Here is a 24,983-nt window from a genome sequence, read left to right on the forward strand (position 1 = left end):
CCTGACAGATGGAACTGGTTTCTATTTTCTGGCACACGGCTGTATTTTCAGTGCCCGGAGCAGTGTTGGGTGCATAGTAGGTGCTCAACAGACATTTTAATAAGAGTGATACGGTTAAATATTGATTTGACTCAGTATGGTGTTTCTTACGTTGAGATGCTAACATCAGAACAATTCTGTCTCTTCTCACATATATACTTTTGAATGTTTAGCTTATCAGTGGTGTCTCTTGATACACTGTCAGTATAAAGAAATCTCTAACCTTAAAAGCTTGCCACTCCAAGGACCCTGCTATGATGCTTCCTTCTCACATTACCTTCAGATAAAGTTGTGAACATGCAGCTCCTTTATTCCAAATGCCATTGCTTATCCAGAGGGAGCCAGAAGCTCTGGTTGCTTCCCTTAAGACTAAACTTTTTTCTGGTATCTATCTCATTATTGTCAGGAGAATTGAGTCCCAGAACTCTGGGCTTCGGGTGACACACCACCCCCTTTCTTATCTTTCTTGCAGCAATTACAATCAAAATCCCTGTCCCAGCTTGCCACCATAATGGCCTCTATCACCTCAAAGTGTAGGTAATCAGATCATCTCTTTCATCTCAAGACCATCATCGTCAACTTGCTCTGGGACATTGAGACCACTTCATCTCTAGCAATCTAACTTCCCTCCCTGTTTAATTTTTTACATATCATCTGGCAAACTATATGCTTCACTTATTTATCGCTCATCTGTATCCTTCTCACTGGAATATTGGCTCATAAGGTCCAGATCTCTATTTCTTTTATTATTTTTTTTTTCATTTTAATACTGCTGTCTCCAATACCTCAAACCAGGAGTTGACAAACTTTTCTCTGTAATGACCAAATAGCAAATATTTTAGCCTTTGAAGCCTGTACCATCTCTATTACATATCCTTTTATATTTTTCAACCTTCAAATAATGTAAATACTCTTCTTAGATGGTGGGCTGTACAAAAAACAGGATGCTTGTCCTAGTTTGCTGAACTCTGTTATAATCAATGTCTGGAATGTAGTAAACACTAAACAAATAATTATTGAATTGATGAAGTATAAAACACGAGTTCGAATCTGGGTTTGTATTCACAGCTCTATACAAGTTGGTCTCAGCCTCCCGTCATCCTGGATAACTGTTACTAACGTATTTAAGAATTCTTCTTCTCCAAGTTGTTCTTTTCTTGGTCCTCATTCTCTCTGTTTCTTTCTCCTTGTTTTTCCTTTGTGTTTTTCTCTTCTGATATGTATTATGTGTGTGCGTGCTCAGTCACTGACTCTTTGCAGCCCTATAGACTGTAGCCCACTAGGCTCCTCTGTCCATGGGGTTTTCTAGGCAAGAATACTGAAGTGAGTTACCACTTCCACCTCCAGGGGATCTTCCTGACCCTCCCTGCACCTCCTGCCTTATGCAGTGGAAGTTATCAATATACAGTTATAAAAGCATCTATAGATGTAGTCAATTTTATATTCTTAATAGAATTTTATTGCTTTTTGATATGTAAAGATGTAGTATAAGGGTTGACTTTGCTTCCAGCTAATATGTAACAACAGGGATCAGATTTGACCTTCCACCTAAAACCACTAAAAATTGGACAAAGCATATAAAACAATAATTTTCATGACATTGGACATCAAGAAAGGTAGTGAATCTTCAGAGTTAAAAACAAAGAGAAATAAGCCTAGAAGTTTTCCCAGTTTCCTGTCTTGAAAGAATTCTAGGCTATGGACCAACACCTAAGAATCCAGGTAGAGCTCAAAAGATGCTCTCGGTTGAGGACAGAGTGAGAGTCAAGGGGAGTGAGCTGCGTGCAGTCAACAAGACAGAGTAATCAGAGGAGAGAGCTGTGCAGACTGGAGACGCGGAGTTTTGCGGCGGAGACTCCTGAGGTGTGAGAGAGATAATTGGTCCATATGTGTGTAAGCGTGCAGCTGAAGTCTGGAGAGAGAATCACGCAATGGACATAAAAGAAGCACGGGCTGAAACTCACAGAGGGCTGACATGAGCACTTGCTGCCGCCAGTCGCGGGTTGTCCACGCACACTGAACAGAGCCCCGAGCAGACTCTTGCCTCGGTAGTGGGGAATACTTATCCTAGAAGGGGCACTGTTCCCTTCCTCCCTGACAAATCTTAAAACACCTGAAGTAGTCAAACTGTTTTGAAGTAACAGTCCTAAAACTAAGGTCAAGAATAGTTATAGGGATATAAACATATCCACATAATCAGGAAAAATTCACAGCATCTGACTTCCCCATAAGATCAGGAATAAGACAAATGTATCCACACTTGCCAATTCTATTCAATATTTTGTGCATGTGTGCTCAGTCATGTCTGACTCTCTGTGACCCCATGGACTGTAGCCCACCAGGTACCTCTGTCCATGGAATTTCCAGCCAAGAAAACTGAAATGGATTAGCATTTCCTACTCCAGGGGATCTTCCCAACCCAGGGATCGAACCCACATCTCTGGCATTTCCAGCATTGGCAGACAGATTCTTTACCACCATGCCACCTGGGAAGCCCCATTCAATACTGTACTGGATGTTTTATCTACTGTAAAAAACATGAAGTAAAACAGTATTCACAGACAATGTGGTTGTCTATGTAGAAAATTGGATGCCATCAGCCATTTATCTATAATTGATCAGTGAGTTTAGCAAGATTGCAAGATATAAGACTATCATGCAAAAATTAATTGTATTTCTATATGTTTTCAAGACTGTGAAGAGTCTGAAATTTTACCCTAAGCTAACAAGTTAGCCTACCACACTTTCATGAATGTTGGCAGAAGGTATGAAACTCCTGGCTCAGAGAAAAAGAGAGGATCAAAAGAAGTAGCTGTTTGTATGAGTTCCCTGAGCCCCAGTTCTCAAAGGGTGATGTGAAATTTGCCCACTGAAATACTTGTAATCAAATATGCGGAGAGGACCCCCCAAGCTTAGCAAATCTACATGTTTTATAACAGCTGTAAACTGCCTAAATTTCCCCAGAAGTAGGCATTTTGTTTATTTTATTGAAAAGTAAGCATATCCTCCCTTTACTATGGAGAGAGAATCTTTCTTGATAACCCAAGATTGTTGATATATTAACATCTTTGGAACTAAAGTCCAAAAGAAAGACACCACTGCCTCTGCTCATGAGGTGTGCTGAGAAGCAAGTGACCTATGGAGAATTGTCTCCCATCACATATTAGCAAACAGTAATCAATAATTGAAATTTTTTAAAAAAATTACAGAGGCAAATTACAAAGGCATCAAAATGCCAAATATTTAGGGATAAAGCCAAATAACATGTGGATCGCCTATACACTGAAAACTACAAGAAACAATTGCTAAATGAAACTAAAGAAGACAAATAAATGGACAAATATGCCTCATTTATGGGTTTGAGAAGTTGAATCCTGCCAAATTTATTGGATTCCTAACCACTGGACTGCCAGGGTATTCCCTCAAGTCTTACTTTAAAGTGATATTAGTCAAAAGAGCATGACATTGGTGTAAAGACAGACAAATATATATATATATAATAGAATAAATTATATATATTTATTGGAATATATATGTATATAACATAGAGAATCCAGAAATAAACTAAAAATATATATGAACAAGTAATTTCTCACAATAGTGCAAAGGACATTTAGTGGGGAAAACATAATTTTTCAACAAAAGGTGCTGAAAGCATGGAATATTCACATGCAAAGAAAAAAAACTCTAATCCATACCTTGCACCATATGTAAAAATTATTTCTAAGTGGTTCAAACCTAAATGTGAGACACATAACTATGAAACAACTAGGGAAAAAAAAACAGGATTAAAATATACATGACTTTGACTTGAGCCAAAATTTCTTATATTTGATGCCAAAATCACAATTCATAAAAGAAAATGGTAAATTGGACAACATCAACATTCTCTTCAATGACACCAAGAGTATAAAAAGACATGCCATCAGTGAAGAGACAATATTTGAAAACCACATATATTATGAAAGATTTGTATCCAGCATATGTAAGGAACTCTCAAAATTCAATAGAAAGAAAACAAGCAATTCAGAAATGAGCAAAGGATTTGAACAGAAACTTTAACAAGGATGATATATGGATGCCAAGAAAACACATGAAAAGATGCTAAGCAATGTTAGTCATTAGGGAAATATAAATCAAAACCTCTATGAGAAATACATTTGTTACAATGACTAAATTTAAAAAGACTGACCAAGCAAAAATAACCCTGCCAAATTGACAATTCCTTTAAAACTTAAGCATATAGATACCATTGCAATCAGAAATTTTCCCAAGATAAATGAAAACACTTGTGCAAAAACATATACACAAATACTCAAAGCAGACATATTTGTGATAAAAACTGGAATGTATTCATATATCTTAAATAGGTGAATGGATAAACAAACAATGGTATATCTATGTAACAGAATACTTCTCAACAATAAAAAGGGATGAAGTACTGATTCATACTATAAATGAATGAAGCTCAAATAATTATGCTGAGTTTAAAAATTCAGACAAAAAGAATACATGTTGTACTGTTACGTTAACATAAAATTCTAGAAAGTACAAACTAATCTCTGGTAATAGTAGGTACCTCAGTGGGTGCCTGAGGAAAAAATAGGGTAGATTTGAGCTATAACAGATGGAGAGGGGCATAAGAAAACATTTCAGGATGATGAATATTTTCATTATTTTGATTGTATTATTTGATTGTATTTAAATTGTATTTTGATTGTATGTATCCAATATGTACATACATTGGATATACATATATTGAAGCTTAAATTATTTGTTGCAAACATGTGCTGTTTATTGCTTGTTACCTCAGTTTACGTTGGAATAGTTTCAGCAACTATTTCATTAATTTAAGAATATTGATGACCATGGGTGGTAAAATTGTATTCCTTCATTGTTCCATAGCGTATTAATTATGAGCATCCAAATTTGCTTTTATGATTCAGTCACTTACTTAAACCCAGTGATAATCAAGCAGTCTGTCCCTGATGGCACAGATGCCTTATTCCCCAACCACCTCTCTTCGTGGTTAAAGTTCTTGTCCCACTGAGAACAGTAACATGAGAAATTAACTAAATATTAATATAGAATTAATCCATTTACTACAGACATCATATTTAAAACTTTATATAATGACAATTTAATTTCAGCGTCACAATTTACAATGATTGTAATGTATTTTCCAGTAAGTGTTTCTACTAGAAATGACATGTAAAATATATTGAAGCCAACATTATGAATAACTTCATCTTTGTTATTTTATATCATCAGCATCTGTTCTACTTTTCTCTCTCTCCTAATTTCTTTAGTCTTATTTTTATTTTCTATTTATATTTTACCATTTTATCACATTTTTTGCATAATGAACCAAGGTATAAGTATGAATATAAATATTAATATGTTAAGGAATTTTCTTGTCAACCTCACATATGTAGGTTTAGTTTTTTCTTAGAAGCCAGTTCTTAATATCTCCCTTCACTGGTCAACATACTATTCAGTGTGGCTGCATATAGTCGAGTGTAAAGCTAGAAAAGGTCGTTTTTCATTCCAATCCCAAAGAAAAACAATGCCAAAGAATGCTCAAGCTACCGTACAGTTGTGCTCATTTCACATGCTACTAAGGTTATGCTCAAAATCCTTCAAGCTAGGCTTCAGCAGTTAGTGATCCAACAACTTCCAGTACAGCTGGGTTTAGAAAAGGCAGAGGAACCAAAGATCAAATTGGCAACATTTGATGGACCATAGAGAAAACAAGGAGATTCCACCTGGCTCATAGAGAAAGCAAGGAGATTCCAGGAAGACATCTACTTCTGCTTCATTGACTACACTAAAGCACTGAACTGTGTGAATCAAAACAAACTGTGGAAAATTCTTAAAAAGATGGGAACACAAGACCACCCTAACTGTCTTCTGAGCAACCTGTATGCAGGTCAAGAAGCAGCAGTTAGAACCAGCCATGGAACAACAGACTGGTTCCAAATTGGTAAAGGAGTACAGTCAAGGCTGTATATTGTCACCCTGCTTATTTGACTTATATACAGAATATATCATGCAAAATGAGAGGCTGGATGAATCACAAGCTGAAATCAAGTTTTCTGGAGGCACAAAAACAGAAATATAGACCAATGGAACATGATAGAAAGCCTTGAGATAAACCCATGCACCTATGGGTACCTTATTTTTGACAAAGGAGGCAAGAATATACAATGGGGCAAAGACAGCCTCTTCAATAAATGGTGGTGGGAAAACTGGACAGCTACATGTAAAAGGATGAAATTAGAACACTTCCTAACACCATATGGTTGATTACAGTAGATTAAAGACCTAAACATAAGGCCAGAAACTGTAAAACTCTTAGAGGAAAACATAGGCAGAACACTGTGTGGTATAAATCACAGCAAGATTCTCTATGACCCACCTTCCAGAGTAATGGAAATAAAACCAAACATAAACAAGTGAGACCTAATTAAAAGCTTTTGCACAGCAAAGGAAATTATAAGCAAAGGTGAAAGGACAGCCCTGAGAATGAGGGGAAATTTTAGCAAATGAAGCAACTAATGAAGGGTTAATTTCCAAACTATATAAGAAACTCTTACAACAGAATACCAGGAAAAAAAAGAACACACATCAAAAAGTGGGCAAAGACCTAAACAGACATTTCTCCAAAAGAGATATACAGATGGCTTATAAACACATGAAAAGATGCTCAGTATCACTTGTTATTAGAGAAATGCAAATTACAGCTACAGTGAAATATCATCTCATACCAGGCAGAATGGCCGTCATCAAAACATCTACAAACGATAAATGCTGGAGAGGGTGTGGAGAAAAGGGAATGTAAATTGATACAGCCACCATGGAATACAGTATAGGGATTCCTTAAAAAACTAGGAATAAAAATACCATATGACACATCAATCCCACTACTAAACATATACTCTGAGGAAATCAAAATTGAAAAAAGACACACGTACCCCAATGTTCATAGCAATACTATTTACAATAGCTAGGGCATGGAAGCAGCCTAGATGTCTCATTGACAGATCAATGGATAAAGTTGTGGTACATACATAAAATGGAATATTACTCAGTCATATAAAGGAACACATTTGATTCACTTGTAAGGAGCTGGATCAACCTAGAGCCTAATTATACAGAGTGAAGTGAGTCAGAAAGAAAAACAAATACCATATATTAATGCATATATATGGAATCTAGATAGATGGTACTGATGAACCTATTTGCAGAGCAGCAGTGGAGACACAAACATAGAGAACAGATTTATCGACATGGGCTGGGGGGAGGAAGGAGAGGGTGGTCTGAATGGAGAGACTAGCACGGAGACATATACACTACCGTGTGTAAAATGGATAGCCAGTGGGAATCAGATGTGTGCCTGAGGGAACTCAAACCAGGGTTCTGTCACAACCCAGAAGGGTGGGAAGAGGTGGGAGGGAGCTTCAGGAAGCAGAGGACATATGTGTGCTTATGGCTGATTCATGTTGATGTATGGCAGAGGCCAGCCCAATATTGTGCAGCAATTATCCTTCAAATAAAAATAAATAAATATTTAAAAAAAAACAGATTACTGGGCGAAATATCAACCACCTCAGATGTGCAGATGAAATCTATTGGCAGAAAGTGAAGAACTAAGCTCATGTTGATAAATCTGTTCTCTCTGTTTGTGTCTCTGTTGCTGCTCTGCAAATAGGTTCATGAGTACCATCTTTCTGGATTCCATATATATGCATTAATATGCAGTATTTGTTTTTCTCTTTCTGACTCACTTCACTCTGTATAATTAGGCTCTAGGTTGATCCAGCTCCTTACAACTGAATCAAATATGTTCCTTTATATGGCTGAGTAATACCCCATTTTATGTATATGCTACAACTTTATCCATTGATCTGTCAATGAGACATCTAGGCTGCTCCCATGCCCTAGCTATTTTAATTAGTGTTGCTATGAACATTGGGGTACATGTGTCTTTTTCAATTTTTATTTCCTCAGAGTATATGCTTAGTAGTGGGATTGATGTGTCAAATGGTATTCTTATTCCTAGTTTTTTAAGGAATCTCTATACTGTCTTACACAGGGGCTGTATCAATTTACATTCCCACCAACAGTGTTAGAGGGTTCCTTTTTCTCCACACCCTCTCCAGCATTTATTGTTTGTAGATGTTTTGATGATGGCCATTCTGCTCATTATGAGATCATATTTCACTGTAGTTGTAATTTGTATTTCTCTAGTAATGAATGATATTGAGCCTCTTGATGAGGGTGAAAGAGGAGAGTGAAAAAGCTGGCGTGAAATGAAAACAACTTAAGTCATTCAAAAAACTTAGACTATGGGGCCCAGTCCTGTCCCTTCATGGCAAATAGAGGGGGAAAGTGGAAGCACTGACAGATTTTATATTTTTGGGCTCCAAGATCACTGTCGATGGTGACTGCAGCCATGAAATTAAAAGACACTTGCTCCTTGAAAAGAAAACTATGGCAACCCTAGACAGTGTATTAAAAATCAGGGACATCACTTTGCTGACAAAGGTCCATATAGTCAAGGCTGTGGTTTTTCCAGTAGTCCTGTACAGATGTGAAAGCTGGACCATAAGGAAGACTGAGCACTGAAGAACTGATCTGAATTGTGTGCTGAAGAACATTCTTGAGAGTCCGTTGGACTACAAGGAGATCAAACCAGTCAATCTAAAGGGAAACGAACCCTGAATGTTCATTGGAAGGGCTGATGCTGACACTGAAGCTCCAATAGTTTGGCCACCTGATGCAAAGAACTGACTCATTGGAAAAGACCCTCATGCTGGGAAAGATTGAAGGCAGGAGGAGAAGCGGAAGACAGAGGATGAGATGGTTGGATGGCATCACCAAGTCAATGGACATGAGTTTAAGCAAGCTCTGGGAAACAGCAAAGGACAGGGGAGGCTGGCCAGTTGCAGTCTGTGGGGTCGCAGAGTCAGACATGACTAAATGACTGAACAACAATGACAAAAGCTGGATGTATAAACTACAGGCCCTTCTGCTCAATGCTAGCCAGCTTCATGGCTTGCTACATGTGACTGTCACATGGCATTCCCGGCACTGTTTAGAATCAGTTCAGTTCAGTTCAGTTGCTCAGTCGTGTCTGACTCTTTGTGACCTCGTGAACTGCAGCATGCCAGGCCACCATGTCTATCACCAACTCCCAGAGTTTACTCAAACTCATGCCTGTTGAGTCAGTGATGCCATCCAACCATCTCATCCTCTGTCACCCCCTTCTCCCTCCCTCAGTCTTTCCCAGCATCAGGGCTTTTTCAAATGAGTCATTTCGTTGCATCAGGTGGCTAAAGTATTGGAGCTTCAGCTTCACCATCAGTCCTTCCAATGAACATCCAGGACTGATCTCCTTTAGGATGGACTGGTTGGATCTCCTTGCAGGCCAGGGGACTCTCAAGAGTCTTCTCCAACACCACAGTTCAAAAGCATGAATTCTTTGCGTTCAGCTTTCTTTATAGTCCAACTCTCACATCCGTACATGACTACTGGAAAAACCATAGCCTTGACTAGATGGACCTTTGTTGGCAAAGTAATGTCTCTGCTTTTTAATATGCTGTCTAGGTCGGTCATAACTTTCCTGCCAAGGAGTAAGCGTCTTTTAATTTCATGGCTGCAGTCACCATCTGCAGTGATTTTGTAGCCCAAAAATTAAAGTCAGCCACTATTTCCACTGTTTCCCCATCTATTTGCCATGAAGTGATGGGACGGGATGCCATGATCTTAGTTTTCTGAATGTTGAGCTTTAAGCCAACTTTTTTTTTTTTAGAATAGTGATGTCTAAACAGAACCCCTATCCCTTGACATGACAGCTGTTAAACTGAATCATTCTCTTTTTTTTTTTTTTTGAATCATTCTCTTTTATGTATCTTCAAAAATTGGCTTATTTCATGAGAAAGCCCTAGAAATAGAAAATGCATCACATCTCAGGAAGTAATATGGTTTGCTCCAGCAACTTAACTTGTTACACACTTTGTGCTAGGCAGCTGTCCTAATGTCACTAATATCCAGTATAATAATGTTTTGTAAGGATGATCAAGCCAGATGTTTATATTCTCAATGATTAGTCATGTTCAGACTGAATGGTTATGAGTTGATAATATCAAAAATCTATGTTAGAAACTGAACTGGTACAATGTCCTTCGAGAATCAGACATAAATTTAAAAAACACCTTTGGCTTGTCCAAATCAGCAGGAATCAAAATTAAGTAGTTCAGTAGTTGTCTCAAAAGTTGTCTCATTGTTATCAATCAATAACCTTTAAGCAGAATTTATCGTCCTTTTTGACAATTTCATTTCAAAAGGCAAAAATCACTTATAGAATAGGAACTAAACTATCTGAGGCAGAAAAGAGGAAGGGAATAAAGTTTGGGAATAAGGAAGACATACAAAAGACTTGTATCAAAAGTGAAGGGAAGTAAAGTGAAGTGACAGTCACTCAGCCGTGTCCGACTCTTCGCGACCCCATGGACTATACATACAGTCCATGGAATTCTCCAGGCCAGAATACTGAAGTGGGCAGCCTTTTCCTTCTCCAGGGGATCTTCCCAACCTAGGAATTGAACCCAGGTCGCCTGCATTGCAGGTGGATTCTTTACAGCTGAGGCACAAGGGAGGCCCATATCAAAAGCAAAGAGTTGTCTAAAATATGCAGTACTAGAAGATGATAAAAAAGAATACTGTTTGCTTAAGAAATGGTTTATGTGACTTGCATTATTAATTTACTTCAGAAGCTCATTAACTGCAATTTCTTTATCCCTCTTTCACTCTTGAAAGCTTTCAGTTCAGTTCAGTTCAGTCGCTCAGTCATGTCCAACTCTTTGCGACCCCATGAATCACAGCACGCCAGGCCTCCCTGTCCGTCACCAACTCTCAGAGTTTACCAAAATTCATGTCCATTGAGTCAGTGATGCCATCTGGCCATCTCGTCCTCTGTTCTCCCCTTCTCCTCCTGCTCCCAATCCCTCCCAGCATCAGGGTCCTTTCCAATGAGTCAACTCTTCGCATGACATGGCCAAAGTACTGGAGTCTCAGCTTCAGCATCAGTCCTTCCAATGAACATCCAGGACTGATCTCCTCTAGGATGGACTGGTTGGATCTCCTTGCAGTCCGAGGGACTCTCAAGAGTCTTCTCAAACACCACAGTTCAAAAGCATCAATTCTTTGGCGCTCAGCTTTCTTCACCATCCAACTCTCAACATCCATACATGACCACTGGAAAAACCATAGCCTTGACTAGATGGACCTTTGTTGGCAAAGTAATGTCTCTGCTTTTAAATATGCTATCCAATTTGGTCATAACTTTCCTTCCAAGGAGCAAGCGTCTTTTAATTTCATGGCTGCAGTCACCACCTGCAGTGATTTTGGAGCCCAAAAAAATAAAGTCTGACACTGTTTCCCCATCTATTTCCCATGAAGTGATGGGACCAAATGCCATGATCTTAGTTTCCTGAATGTTGAGCTTTAAGCCAACTTTTTCACTCTCCTCTTTCACTTTCATCAAGAGGCTTTTTAGTTCCTCTTCACTTTCTGACATGAGAATGGTGTCATCTGCATATCTGAAGTTATTGATATTTCTCCCGGCAATCTTGATTACAGCTTGTGCTTCTTCCAGCCCAGCGTTTCTCATGATGTACTCTGCATATAAGTTAAACAAGCAGGGTGACAATATACAGCCTTGACGTCCTCCTTTTCCTATTTGGAACCAGTCTGTTGTTCCATGTCTAGTTCTAACTGTTGCTTCCTGACCTGCATACAGGTTTCTCAAGAGGCAGGTCAGGTGGTCTGGTATTCCCATCTCTTGAAGAATTTTCCACAGTTTATTGTGATCCACACAGCCAAAGGCTTTGGCATAGTCAATAAAGCAGAAATAGATGTTTTTCTGGAACTCTCTTGCTTTTTCGATGATCCAGTGGATGCTGGCAATTTGATCTCTGGTTCCTCTGCCTTTTCTAAAACCAGGTTGAACATCTTGAAGTTCACGGTTCATGTATTATTGAAGCCTGGCTTGGAGAATTTTGAGCATTACTTTACTAGCGTGTGAGATGAGTGCAATTGTGTGGTTTAGGAAGTGCTAATGAAGTTCATTTAGGGTAGAAATATGTTGTTTCTTACATAGTAAAATGCATAATCTAAAACATCTTTTAATAAATAGGTGAATATAAAGATTACTTATTTCTCTATAGGAAATAATGGAAGATTGATGCTTAAAAAGTTACACTAGATTAGGAAATTTTACATTCAGTGGCCTTGGTGTACATAATAATAGATTTATAATGTGTAAACTGTGCTATTTTTTAAATTAAAATATTTAAAATATTCAGAGAATTTTAATATTAATTATTATATTTTATATTGATATGAAGTTGCCATCTAAAGCAAGGGGTTAAATGTTTAATATTTGAAAATCTCCTGTGATATATTTCCTCTACTGATTTATAATTCTTCAATGTCTATGGCATGCTTTTTTTTTCCATTAATTTATTTTAATTGGAGGATAATTGCTTTCAATATTGTGATTTTTTTCCATACATTGACATGAATCAGCCACAGTTATACACGTGTCCCCCCACCCTGCACCCCCCAGCCACCTCCCTCCCCACCCCATCCCTCTGGGTTGTCCCAGAGGACCAGCTTTGGGTGCCCTGCTTCTTGCATGGAACTTGCACTGGTCTTCTGTTCTTCATATGGTAAAGTACATGTTTCAGTGCTAGTCTCTCAAATCATCCCACCCTCGCCTTCTCCCACAGAGTCCAAAAGTCTGTCCTTTACATCTGTGTCTCCTTTGCTGCCCTGCATGTAGGACCACTGTATATGGTACGCTTTTCTTACGGCTGTTTTCATTTTTACTTCCAACTGCAATATTTTTCATCTATAGTGTTTGTGTGTCTAAATGTTCCTCATTTTCAAACACGTCTGTCACATCCCTTTCTTTATTGTGTTAGAGTTTGAGTTCCCTGGGAAGCCAACACTAAGATAAACTCAAAGGGAGAGAGGAAAACCTGTTAAAGGTAAACAGGGAGTAGACAGAACTGGCAGAGTTTTGGCAAACCCGATAAGGAGCTCCAAGCAAAACTTGCCCACTGGAGAGGTCCCCATAGGGCAAAAATGGCCAGAATTTAGTACCTGCCTTAGTGCTCAGTCATTGCCTGGACGCTGCCGAGCAGAGCATTACCTGATCAAAGGCACTCAGCTGACTGCTTGGCTCAGCTGTCAGATCCAGAGGTTTTCAGCTGAATGGCCAGTTCTTTCTTCAAGGCAGGCCTAAGCTACATACCTCACCCTCTGCCGCATTTGCTTAAGTATGCAAAATTCTCTGAGTACTTGATAATAAATGCTGGTAACACATGGCCTCCAGCCTTTATTCACATTTCTTGAATAACAATATAGAAATTAAAACTTAATTCAAATAATTAGGCACTGATATCAATCAGTAATCATTGATTATTGACATTATTTATTTGAGTAAGTAGAAAGCAAATTTGTTCAGCAAAACATTGTGTTATATAATAAGAAGTACCATTTATTGAGTGCTATGAGTGTGAATATATTATGCATTTGATCTATCATTGTTTCCAGAACTCTGAATGAGAGGTATCAGTATTTTATGTATAAACCAGGAAAGGAAGGCTCAGATTTAGTGACTTGCCCAAGAGCTCACAGCTAATAATTGGTAGAACAATCATCCCCTAGTTCTATCTGATTTCAAAGCTACTGAATGTTTCACTAAGTCACAGTGAAAGTGTATTAGTCATGCAGTCTAATAAAGAATGTATTATTTATGATAATTAAAAAAGTGTAGTGTTCTCAAAGAACATATCAGTGTTGAACAGTAATCGGCCAAATAAGCACAATTGTTGGGTAATCCAAGTACAGGCTTATTTGTATGAAGAAAAGCCAGCTGATATGAAATTTATGTTCTAATCCTTTCTGTAAAAGGTCAAATAGTAAACACTTTTGGCTTTGTAGATCATATGGTCTCTATGATAGTTACTAAATGCTATCATTGTAGGGAAAGAGCAGATCAGATAGTTTGTTAATGACTTAGTGTTTCTGTGTTTAGATAACACTTTATTTACAAAAAGAGATAGCATCAGGTGGCTCTAGTGTACTGACCACTGTTGTAATAGAAGATACAAAATATAAACATATAAATAGAGTTTTGTAGACTGTGAGGAGACAAAAATACAATTCTTTTAAAAATTAATAATTTAGAAAGTATCTAATTACTGAGGATACAGTGAGCAAGGCATGAGCACAATACAGTGGGCTAATTAATAAACACTTCCAATAATAAATGCAGAGTGATTCGTTGATAAAGGGGGAAGGAAGCGTGAAATCATCAGGAGTTCTGAAAGCCAGACAGAGTGTAAACATATTCTGTTTTGAAAGTCAATTTGCATTAGTAAATTAAGCACTGAATTAAAAGACATGGATTGTAGTACAAATCTATTAGCAACTGGTTGTGTGATTTTAAGCAGAGCACTTTTTGACTTATAAAATAAGTGTGTTAGACTGCATTCTCAACCATTTCTTTTGACCCAGTGCATGTAAAAAATACAGTGCCCACCTCTCATTAACAGGGGTTTACTCAGTTAAAGGGTGTTAGGAAAGCAGGTAAGAGTCTCAGCCTCCTGAGTTGGCACTGTCCTTCTAAAAAAATCCTTTAAAGTAATTAGACACTATGCTTTTTCTTGTAGGAACAAGCTTATGATTTAAAAGTGCATTATGGTGTTATTTGCTTAGTTATTTGCAAACTTATTAGCACAAGTTTGTTTCTTGTGCCAGTCCCTCAGCTCCAGAGAAGCAAGAGCCTGATATATTTCCTGTATTTTTGTATCTGCACCTCCTAGTTCAGTAACTGGCTATAATAGGCCTTTAACAAGCAGACATTGGCTCAATGGATAGATGCATGGATGGATGTATGAATGGACGGATGGACTGACCACTGGGTGAATCTCATTGAAAAATTATTGGAATAGGTGTTCTGTAAAGTATCCACAGGCTCCAAACATTCTTTGAGGTTATTCATTTTATTTATAAAGCTTCTCTGTCTTTAATTCAGACTTGTTGATATTTTTCTCTGCATCCTGCCAAGTACAATGTCAGTAAGGACCAGTTTTTTCCACTTGCTCCAGAAATCACCCTCACATGAAATCCAGTAAATGCCTTCTTTTTGCCAAACAGGCAATATTTTCCTACAGAACAAGACCATCTGGTTCTAAGGTAGTTTAAAAATCCACTTCTCCTGTTTAAAAAAAAAAAAAGTTGAATATGAACTTCTCATGCTTACTCAAAATCTGAAAAATAGGAACAAAGTCATTTCAATTTTGTTAAAATCTTGCCTCATCAAGATACAAAAGAAATCATACAATTGTATTTCCTTAATAAGCACTTGGATAATTAAATGTTTAACTCACACTGGACAACATGTAAGCTGCATCTCTGCGAACATTTTCTCGTGCTGCAATCATGGGACAGCTGGATGTCCTTGAGTCTAGCAGCATCACCAGAACGAACGCCTGGAAAAGTGTGAAGAGATTTCGTGGAAAGCACAGAGGTTAGGAACAGCAAAAGGAAGTGCTCTAAAGCATCCTCAAGTGCTTCTGCTGGAGAGAAAAGAACCCACAGAGCCTAGCTGGTACACGTTTTATTCTGTGTAGCTCTCATGGGAGGCATTGAAACCATATACTCTTTCCTAATTAAAAGTGAGATGAAAGGAATGGATTCCATAAGTCGTTGAGGTAAGGAACAGGATTTTCATTCTCTTTCTTCCATTATTGTAAGGCTTTCTTTTTACATGCCATAGACTGAAATATAGAACAAACTGGAAAACAGTTCTATGGATTTTCCGTTTCACTAACTCTGGCAAGGAAGTGACCTGGGCCTTTGGGAATTTTTTTTTTTTTTTAAATAAAGCATTCAGATTAAACAATGGCTCAGGAGAGGTGTATATGTATATGATAATATTTCCCAACAAATAGTTAAACATAATCACTTAAATGATCCTCCAATATAGCACTGGCTCATGCTTTTAAAGTTTCTCAGACTTTCTGATAGTTATAAAATTAATTTTTCTTATTCTCTCAGCAAGACTCAAGACTAAAGCCCAAGATATTATTTATGTAATCATTATTGTCCCTTTATGTAAGATTTTAGATATTGTATTTAGATAATGTATTCAATTATTTGTATAATATTAAACATGATTATTCAGAGAAGGCAATGGCAGCCCACTCCAGTACTCTTGCCTGGAGAATCCCATGGACGGAGGAGCCTGGTGGGCTGCAGTCCATGGGGTCACTAAGAGTTGGACACGACTGAGTGACTTCCCTTTCACTTTTCACTTTCATGCATTGAAGAAGGGAATGGCAACCCACTCCAGTGTTCTTGCCTGGAGAATCCCAGGGACGGGGGAGCCTGGTGGGCTGCCGTCTATGGGGTTGCACAGAGTCGGACACGACTGAAGCGACTTAGCAGCAGCAAACATGATTATTTCAATCAATAACCATTTATTAAACACATACTACTTTCCAGGCATTATATACAAGGTGCTGCAGGAAAATAGTATTGGATATGTTTGCCCTCAGGTTATTCACAGCCTATTCAAGTTAATCGCAGGTGACAGGCGTGTGATTCATTGAAGTGCAGAATACTAAGTAAGATGATAGAAGTGAAGGCTGAGTGCTCTGGCAAAGCAAGAGGCCCACCAAATGATGTCAAGCTTAGTCTTGAAAGAGCCATACCAGTTTTCTAGAAAGGGCGCCAAACAGAATGTAATGTAATGCATAATAAGGGACCCATATTAGGAAGAATCTTGAAATGACTTATAGTTGGATTTGGGTTTATCTCAAATGCAGTGGGAAGCCTCTGAAAAACATGAACAAAAGAGAGATAAAATTAGGCATACATTCCAGGAAAATGTAGAAGGCAACATTGCAGAAAGACCTTGTAGAAGATAGATAAAAGAGAGGCAGACTAACTAGAAGCAGGGAAACAGGGAAGGAGACTTTTGGAATAAAATAAGCTCTAACATAAAAGTGTTCCTCTTTAGGTGCAAGGCTGGAAGACAGGATGATACAGTGGCTAAAAGCTAGGACTTTCACCCGCAGACTTGGACTTACACACTTAATATCTGTGTGAAGTTTGGATGGTCAAAATTTACACTGAACATTCTCATCCAGTAACAACGAAAATAAACCCAGCAAGTTCTCTGAGTTTAAGACTTGGTATGACAGGAGCGTAAGCTGGCTACCCCTGCCATCTCTAAGAGGCCTCCTTCTTTCTCTCCTGTTGGTTTGCTGTTTGCATCTATCTCATTCTTCTTTCTCTCTCAGTCAATCTCTCTGATTCCTCAATGTCTTCTTCCTCACAGTGTGTGCTGCCCTAGGGACATCATGACCCTGTAGGCCTTTTACTACCTAAAAGAAAAGAAAGTGAAGTTGCTCAGTCATGTGTGACTCTTTGTCACCCCATGGACTGTAGCCCACCAGACTCCTCTGTCCATGGGATTCTCCAGCCAAGAATACTGGAGTGGGTTGCCATTTCCTTCTCCAGGGGATCTTTCCAACCCAGGGATCGAATTCCAGTCTCCCACACTACAGGCAAACACTTTCTTGTCTGAGCCACCAGGGAAGCCCTACTTTCTGCTGAGTGGTAAGGTTTCTCAATACACCCTGGATCATTCTGACAAGAATAAAGGCATGGCTGGCTATGCTCCTTTCTTCTCATTTGCCTAAGTCATATTTCCATAACTCTTCAGAGTTTTAACTGGCCCTAGAATTGGAGTGGTAAAATAGAGGGAGGCTATGGAGAACAATAAGACCCACCTTAGAGCTTGTGGAAAAGACAGTTGACTTCACAAGGGGTGATGGAAAAGCATACCAAGTACCTGGATCAAGGATGGCCTGCAAGGGGAAAACTCAAGGAAGAATTATGAAATCAGAGCAGTTACATGTAATGATCCGATAGAGAGAAAAGACTATGAACAGGGAGGTTTCAGATGTGAGCCAGTAACTGGTGTGTCATCTATTGAGACAGAGAAAACAAGAAGAAAGGTCTTTTGAGGAGTTCAAATTTGAACATGTAGGTCAACTTTGTAGAAAATCTGAGTGGTTAACTACATATATTTTTAGCTTTCAAGACATATTTGGACTAGAGAGAGCCATTAATGACCACTATCTTCTTTGGATTCTTGGTTTCTTTTACTTTAGTCTGCCTTCTTTGTCTTCTGTACTTCCTTCCTATTTGCCTACTCCTCTCTTTTCCCTTATGTGATCTCTTTGGGGGTCATGTGTTTCTAGAAGGCCAGTCCTAATTATTTGTCATTCTCTCTCTGTATTCCATTGCATTATCTCATGAACCATAAATTAAGAAATGTCATATTCATGCTTGTGACTGAAAATCTATTATTTTCAAACACATATCCAATTGCCTACTTGACTTCTTCATTTAAATATAAATGATCTCTCTAACTTTTGACTTGAACCTCCAACAGCCCATCCACCCCAGTCATCTTTGTCTATTTATGCAGCACTATTATTCTCTCATTTACAAAGTCAGAGTTTCAGGATTTTTCTCCCTGCAGTCTTTTCTTTATTTCACACAGCCAACCCATCAGCAATGCCTATCAATTCTATCTCTGGAATATATCATGATTCCTTTCCATCTCTACTGATGCAATCTTAATCCATACTACTGATAAAAATATTTTTAACTGAATTATTCAGTGGCTTCCTATTTCACATAGAAATGTTCTAGCAATTTAACAAGATTTTTCTCTTTCAAGCTATCTTCAATGGGTTGGTTCTTATCAGTTATACAAGTCACAATTCACCTGTCACCCAAATAAAGAGATCTTTCTTATCTCCAGTGAAAATAAGCCCCAGTCCACCCCAGCATTGTGATATTATTGGTTTTCTTTTGTATTTTATAACACTTTTGTTTTTGGAATTATCTTTATTTTTTCGCTTACTTACGGTCAATTTTCTTCATACCCATTCACTGTGATCTAATCTCCATGAGTGGAGATGTTGTTTTTCTTGCTCACTCCCACAGTATCACTGAAAATCTATATGATGGGCTTGGATCTTAGCTTGGGTGCACTAGTAAGCCATCAAAGTGATTAAGTTAACAAAGGGGTATGATCTGTTTCCTTTTCTTAAAAGATAACTTTGGTCTTTTGTTGAAAGTGGATCTTAGAAGAATGAAAATGAGCTCTATCAAGGATCTGGTGCCAGAATTAATGAGTTGAGTCATTCATCAACAAGTTAGTACACCTACCAGGTATTCCACAGATCATCTTTTGAAAATAGGAAATGGGTCACACCACTTTGTTAATTTAATCTCTTTGATGGCTTGTTAGTGCACTCAGACTGAGATCCAAGCACATCTTATAGGTTTTAGTGCTACTCTCTTCTTGATTATTACACCCTGTGGATCTTCTTTCAGTTTTTGTTTTTTTTTTTGTTTTGCTTTGTTTTGTTTTTATCATATACAACTCTTCTTCTTGGAATGCTCTTCTCAGTATTCTTTGCATAGGTATCATCTTCTCTTTCTTTAAAGTTTGGCAAGTGTTACTTCTTTAGAGATGCTTTCCTAATCTCCTTACTTGAAGTAAGTTCCCTCTATGTTTTCTGTTTCTCAGCCCCTGATGTGTTTCCTTCATAGCATTTATTAGTTTTTCAAGTACTGCAACTACATATTTGTGTTCTTAATTTTTATCTGTCAAATTCACTTTAATGTAGGATGATAATAGTCTGTCTTGTTCTCCTTAGTTTCCTTAATTTCTAACAAGATACTTGGGACACTGAAGGTACTCAAAAAAAGCTGTTTTGATTTAAAATGATAGCAAATGGTAGCTCTTGGTAAATAAGATAAGTCTGTTTACAAACTAGAGACTCTACAAACTAGAGACTAGCCTGAAGATATGCTTTTTAGGTTGTTTTAGTCCAGTGCTGGTTTTGATTTTTTTTTTTTTTAAGATTCCCTTAAGTATAACTTGAATGCTAGTTTATTATAGTTCTCATCTAGAATAGTATTGAAATATTTAACAACAAGGAAGACCTTTCATCTATTGGAAAGGACACAAGATACTTTGTCAGATATTAAGATATTATTTTACTTCGCCAGATATTAACCTCAAGAGAAGTTAGTGAGTCAAGAAGCTGCTTGATTATGGAAAGATCCAGAGGACCAGGATAGGAGAGGAGCGTAGACCACCTTTAAGGCAGTAGATGTCTGCTGACTTTGTGGATGTGTCTCAGAATATTTGTGTACCACTGTCGCTCCGCTTCTGTCCTCTCTAGCCTGGCCCTTGAGTTTGTGACACCACTCTGCCCCTCCCCTGCGTGAAATAAGAAGAGAAGGTGCAGAGAACAGAAGCATAGGGCATGCCAACCTTCAAGGACTGAATAAAGTAAATGACCAGAGAGGGAGCAGGTAGAGAAGAAAGAGAAACAGCAACAGCAAAACGGTTTTCCAGTAGCTCAGGGGGGAACGTTCTTTAAGTGGCCAACCCTGTCAATAGATAGGGGTGGAAAACTGTAGGAATTGGTGACTTCATGACAAAAAGTATCAGTAGCAATACTTGGAGAAGGCAATGGTACCCCAATCCAGTACTCTTGCCTGGAGAATCCCAAGGACGGGGGAGCCTGGTGGGCTGCCGTCTATGGGGTCGCACAGAGTCAGACACGACTGAAGTGATTTAGCAGCAGCAGCAGCAGCAATACATATTAAATCAACTTTTAGTGGAAAGAGAAATTGTTGCAGACTACTTAAGTGCATACCAAGGAGGAGAGTGTTTACACAGTCCGCCAAGGGTGGAGGGCATGAGGAAGTGCATTGTCTGTAGATAATTTCGAAACAGCCATAAAGCTGACTACAATTCATCTTTTTTTAGTATTGCCATACTCTGACAATTCTGAGCAAGATGAGGATTAAATTTTTTCTCCCTTCAGTCACCACTCTTAAAGAGAAGGATAGTGTAACAGCTAAAAGAGGGCATCGGGTCAAAGGAGGATGACTTTATAGGACTAGAGAGACTTGTGAATGTTTGTATAATAAAAGGAAAGGACCAGCCTAGAGGAAGTGTTTTAACAGAGTAGAGGCTGTAATCAGTACGGCGATCCGAGGCCATATAGAATGCCCAAGACACAGGAATGATTTTAGCCTTGAATGAAAAAATAAGGCTAGAGGAAAACATTCTTGACCTTTAATTCAAACTGTTCCCATATGCCAAATTGTAGATCTTTTTTATTTCTTAAATTAATTCACAAATTCTGATTGCATTATTAAATAGTTTTTCATTATGTCCACTTATGAAAATAGCATCGATGTTTCAGAAATGGCATCAGTATTCCAGATGTGACTGCTGCTAAGTTATTTCATGGCTTTCATGTAAAAGAATTTTAAATGCATTGTGTTAGTAGATATATTATAATTTCTGACATTAAATTAGTATATTCTGCATTTGCACTTATTTCATACAGGTAACAAATATTGGGTGTTCAAGGACACGACTCTTCAACCTGGTTACCCTCATGACTTGATTACTCTTGGAAGCGGAATTCCCCCTCATGGTATTGATTCAGCCATTTGGTGGGAGGACGTTGGGAAAACCTATTTCTTCAAGGGGGACAGGTCAGTACACACTTCACATGAGGAAAACAGTTAACTGATGTTTAGAGAAGTCAATATTTCTAGTCTATAGCAGGAATGTACATTTGATGAAAGAATCTGTGTGGATGTAAACACAAGAATTAATAGAATTGAAAATCTCTTAAACATATTTTAAAATAATACTGAAGATAAGTCTTCCTTTAATATTCCCAAATAATATGCCTTTATGATGAATGTATATATGTAGTATATATTTTTTCTCTTCTCCATAATCATAATATGCCTATAAAGCTGTATAGGCAGTACATATTTATCCTTAGAATTCATTTTCTGTAATTTTACTTAATTTACTTAAAAGTGCTTTTTAACACAGATCTTTTTTTGCTTTTATATTGAAAGTTAAATTTTTATACTTTGCACACAGTTAATTCTGAACATTTTCAAATAACTTCAATTTTGTCATGAGTTCCATTTCTTAAGACACTGTTATTTAGGTACCAGCAGATAGGTGCTATGAACTAACCAAACTATCCCCGGACTAAATACTTCTAGCTTGAAGTATAATGTCTCTTGTTATTTTCTGTCACATTTTTTACTGTTGTAATGTTACTAACAGGGTTTGTAAAACTTCAAGTGAATTGTTAGTCTCATGATGTACAGTAGCCACTTGGCATGCTAGTTTTACCCCTGCCCACTTGTTGACAGATATTACATATAAAATCAAAGTTGAAGGCTAAAATTTTATTATTTTAAATTAGCAATAGGTTAAAAATAAAGATGAAAAGTCAAGTTTTAGTTGCACTATTACTAGTTGTATCAAAATGTGGCATTCATAAGTAAACTTTGTTGGTAGGTAGAACGTAAGTATGTCATTTTACAAGTAGTTAAAGCACCACAACTCACAAACACACATTGAAGACAACAGGTTCTAATGACCAACTTGTTAGTATTGAATTTGCCTTATAATCTTAACATAATGTAACCCTATAAAATGTCTCCAACTACTTGAGAAAAGTAAGGATATAAACCTTGTTTATTTTGCACTTTATAATATTTGATAGCAAGTGGTTTGAAACGTTGAGCTTTATCTGTGAACTAAAAGAGTCTATCGTTTGCATTCATGGATAAAAATGTATAATTTTACATTTATTTGTTATGAACTTTTTATGCATTAAATTTGCATATATTTCTATAGCAAAATATTCATAGATTTTAATTCACTGTCAAGAAGCTAAACTTTTGCTAGATGTTTCTTACTAAATCACAGGTTCATCAAAAAAACTCTATCATAGCAGAAGATATTACTTATCACAAAAAGTTATGACTTTCAGCGAGATAGAAATGTGGTTAGAGTGTGAAAAGAGAAGAATGAAGAAATTGACTGCCATAGCATGGTGACTGCTAATGGAAATAAGTCAGTGGACTTACAGCAAACTGTAAATTAATGACCCGCAAGGCTGTTAGAGAGTAATTCTTCAGCTGCTTTTAATTGCTTGAATGTACTCTTTTAGGACTATGCTCAAAAGCGAATGGTGTTGGTTTCCACCCCCCACCCCCAAAAAGGGGTAGAAACAAAAGGTTGAGAAGAGACCCTGGAGAAATTAACTTCTCCAGGACAGAACATGAAAGCTTAGCTTTCATATTACAGTTTTAATGAGCATTTCAGAGATGACAGTTAAAGCTGCGGTTTTACTATCAGTTAGCCTTACTTATAAAAATGTCTCCATTCTAAAAACTTAGTACTTCTTCAAAAAGTTGTTTAGAAGTTAAATGTTGGCTGTCTCAAGTCGGTGAAATCAATGAATGTTAGACACCAAATTTATAATAAAGATTATAGTAAATTAGAAAAGGAGTTTTAGTTAATTTATGTCCTACTTGACAAGGTGCATGCAGAATATATAAAACATATAGAAATACTTTGATTTTAAGTTCTGCCTAAGTAACTGCTTTTATAGATTTTGAAAATATTTAAAGCAAGATCCCAATTAATTTTCATGTTCATTTTCATGTTCCAATTTTCATTTTCATTTATATGAGTTCATTTGTCATAGATGTTTTATAAGAAGACTACTTCATATTTGTATATTTAATTCCAAAGTTACAACATTTATTAATATATTCTTTCTAGATTATAAGTAGATGTAAAACACATTAACTCAAACATAAAAAGCAATCCAGTTGTCACTTTGTATGAAAATTCAGTGTATTTCTTCCTTACAGACATTATTTATTTACAATACTTATCACTTTTAACATTTTATGTATTTCCCATGTATATTTTGAGAGAAAATTTATTGAAAATTCATTTATCCTTACTTATTTCTTCCTCTTATTTTATTGACATTTTTCTGTTTAAAAAATGTATTAGCAGACTTCTATTTCTCTGAGTATAAGATCAGAAAATAATTTTAGAGCTAGCCTAGTCTAGGTGTAAAAACCTCAGTCGCTTTACTCCTTTAGTCGTGTCCGGCTCTGTGCGGCCCCGTGGACTATACAGTCCATGGAATCCTCCAGGCCAGAATAGTGGAGTGGGGAGCCTTTCCCTTCTCCAGGGGATCTTCCCAACCCAGGGATCAAACCCCGGTCTCCCACATTGCAAGTGGATTCTTTACCAGCTCAGCACCTGGGAAGCCCCAGTTGATTTAAAGGGTCAGGAAAATACTGTACTAGGTACAGGAGTAATATATAAGGCAGTAGGGACTGATGGATACTGCGGTGAGCTGCAAACCACACGTATCTAGAAGAGCATTCAAAATCAGAAAAGTTTCTGTAATCTGCTAGACAAACAAAGCACACCTTTAAATTAGCTTTGGTCTAAACACTGCCATATGTCGGCCCTGTATCTAATTCACTTCCTACCAAAGTCTAGACAGCCTCAGTTACATCCCACAGGCATGCATCCTCTGTACCTGACCACCCGTGGCGACAGAGTAAATATGAGACAGCCCATTCCATTCTCAATAGCTCTGATTCCTGCTTTCTTAAGATTTCTTACTTGTCTTGGCACATCCCTCACTCATTTATTTAACACATATTTTGAGCACATACTATTGACATGTGCTGGGTAATAAAGATACAGTAGGAAAGAAGACGACAAGGCTTCGGCCCCTATTGTCTTTAGACTCTATTAGGGATATTGTTATAAAGAGAGAAGAAAAAAATGACTGTGATATTTTCACATTGAGAAATGCTCCAAAGAAATAAAAACAGGTGCTGGTGTGATAGAGTCTCATGGGTAGTAAAGAGTGGTGGGGAGATGAGTGTGTAAGTCAAGAAAGGCC

General features: G+C 37.5%; 1 protein-coding gene across 1 annotated transcript in view; it reads left to right on the forward strand.

Moving 5' to 3' along the window:
• The window catches only part of MMP16 (matrix metallopeptidase 16), a 386,139-nt gene that overhangs the window by 347,068 nt on the left and 14,088 nt on the right, over positions 1–24,983 (forward strand). Inside the window, exon 8 of the mRNA XM_061123824.1 lies at positions 21,573–21,723. Coding sequence (XP_060979807.1) covers positions 21,573–21,723 — 151 coding nt within the window. The remainder of the gene's footprint in view (positions 1–21,572; positions 21,724–24,983) is intronic.

This window comes from Dama dama, chromosome 21 (assembly GCF_033118175.1).
Source record: "Dama dama isolate Ldn47 chromosome 21, ASM3311817v1, whole genome shotgun sequence".
Classification (NCBI taxonomy): domain Eukaryota; kingdom Metazoa; phylum Chordata; class Mammalia; order Artiodactyla; family Cervidae; genus Dama; species Dama dama.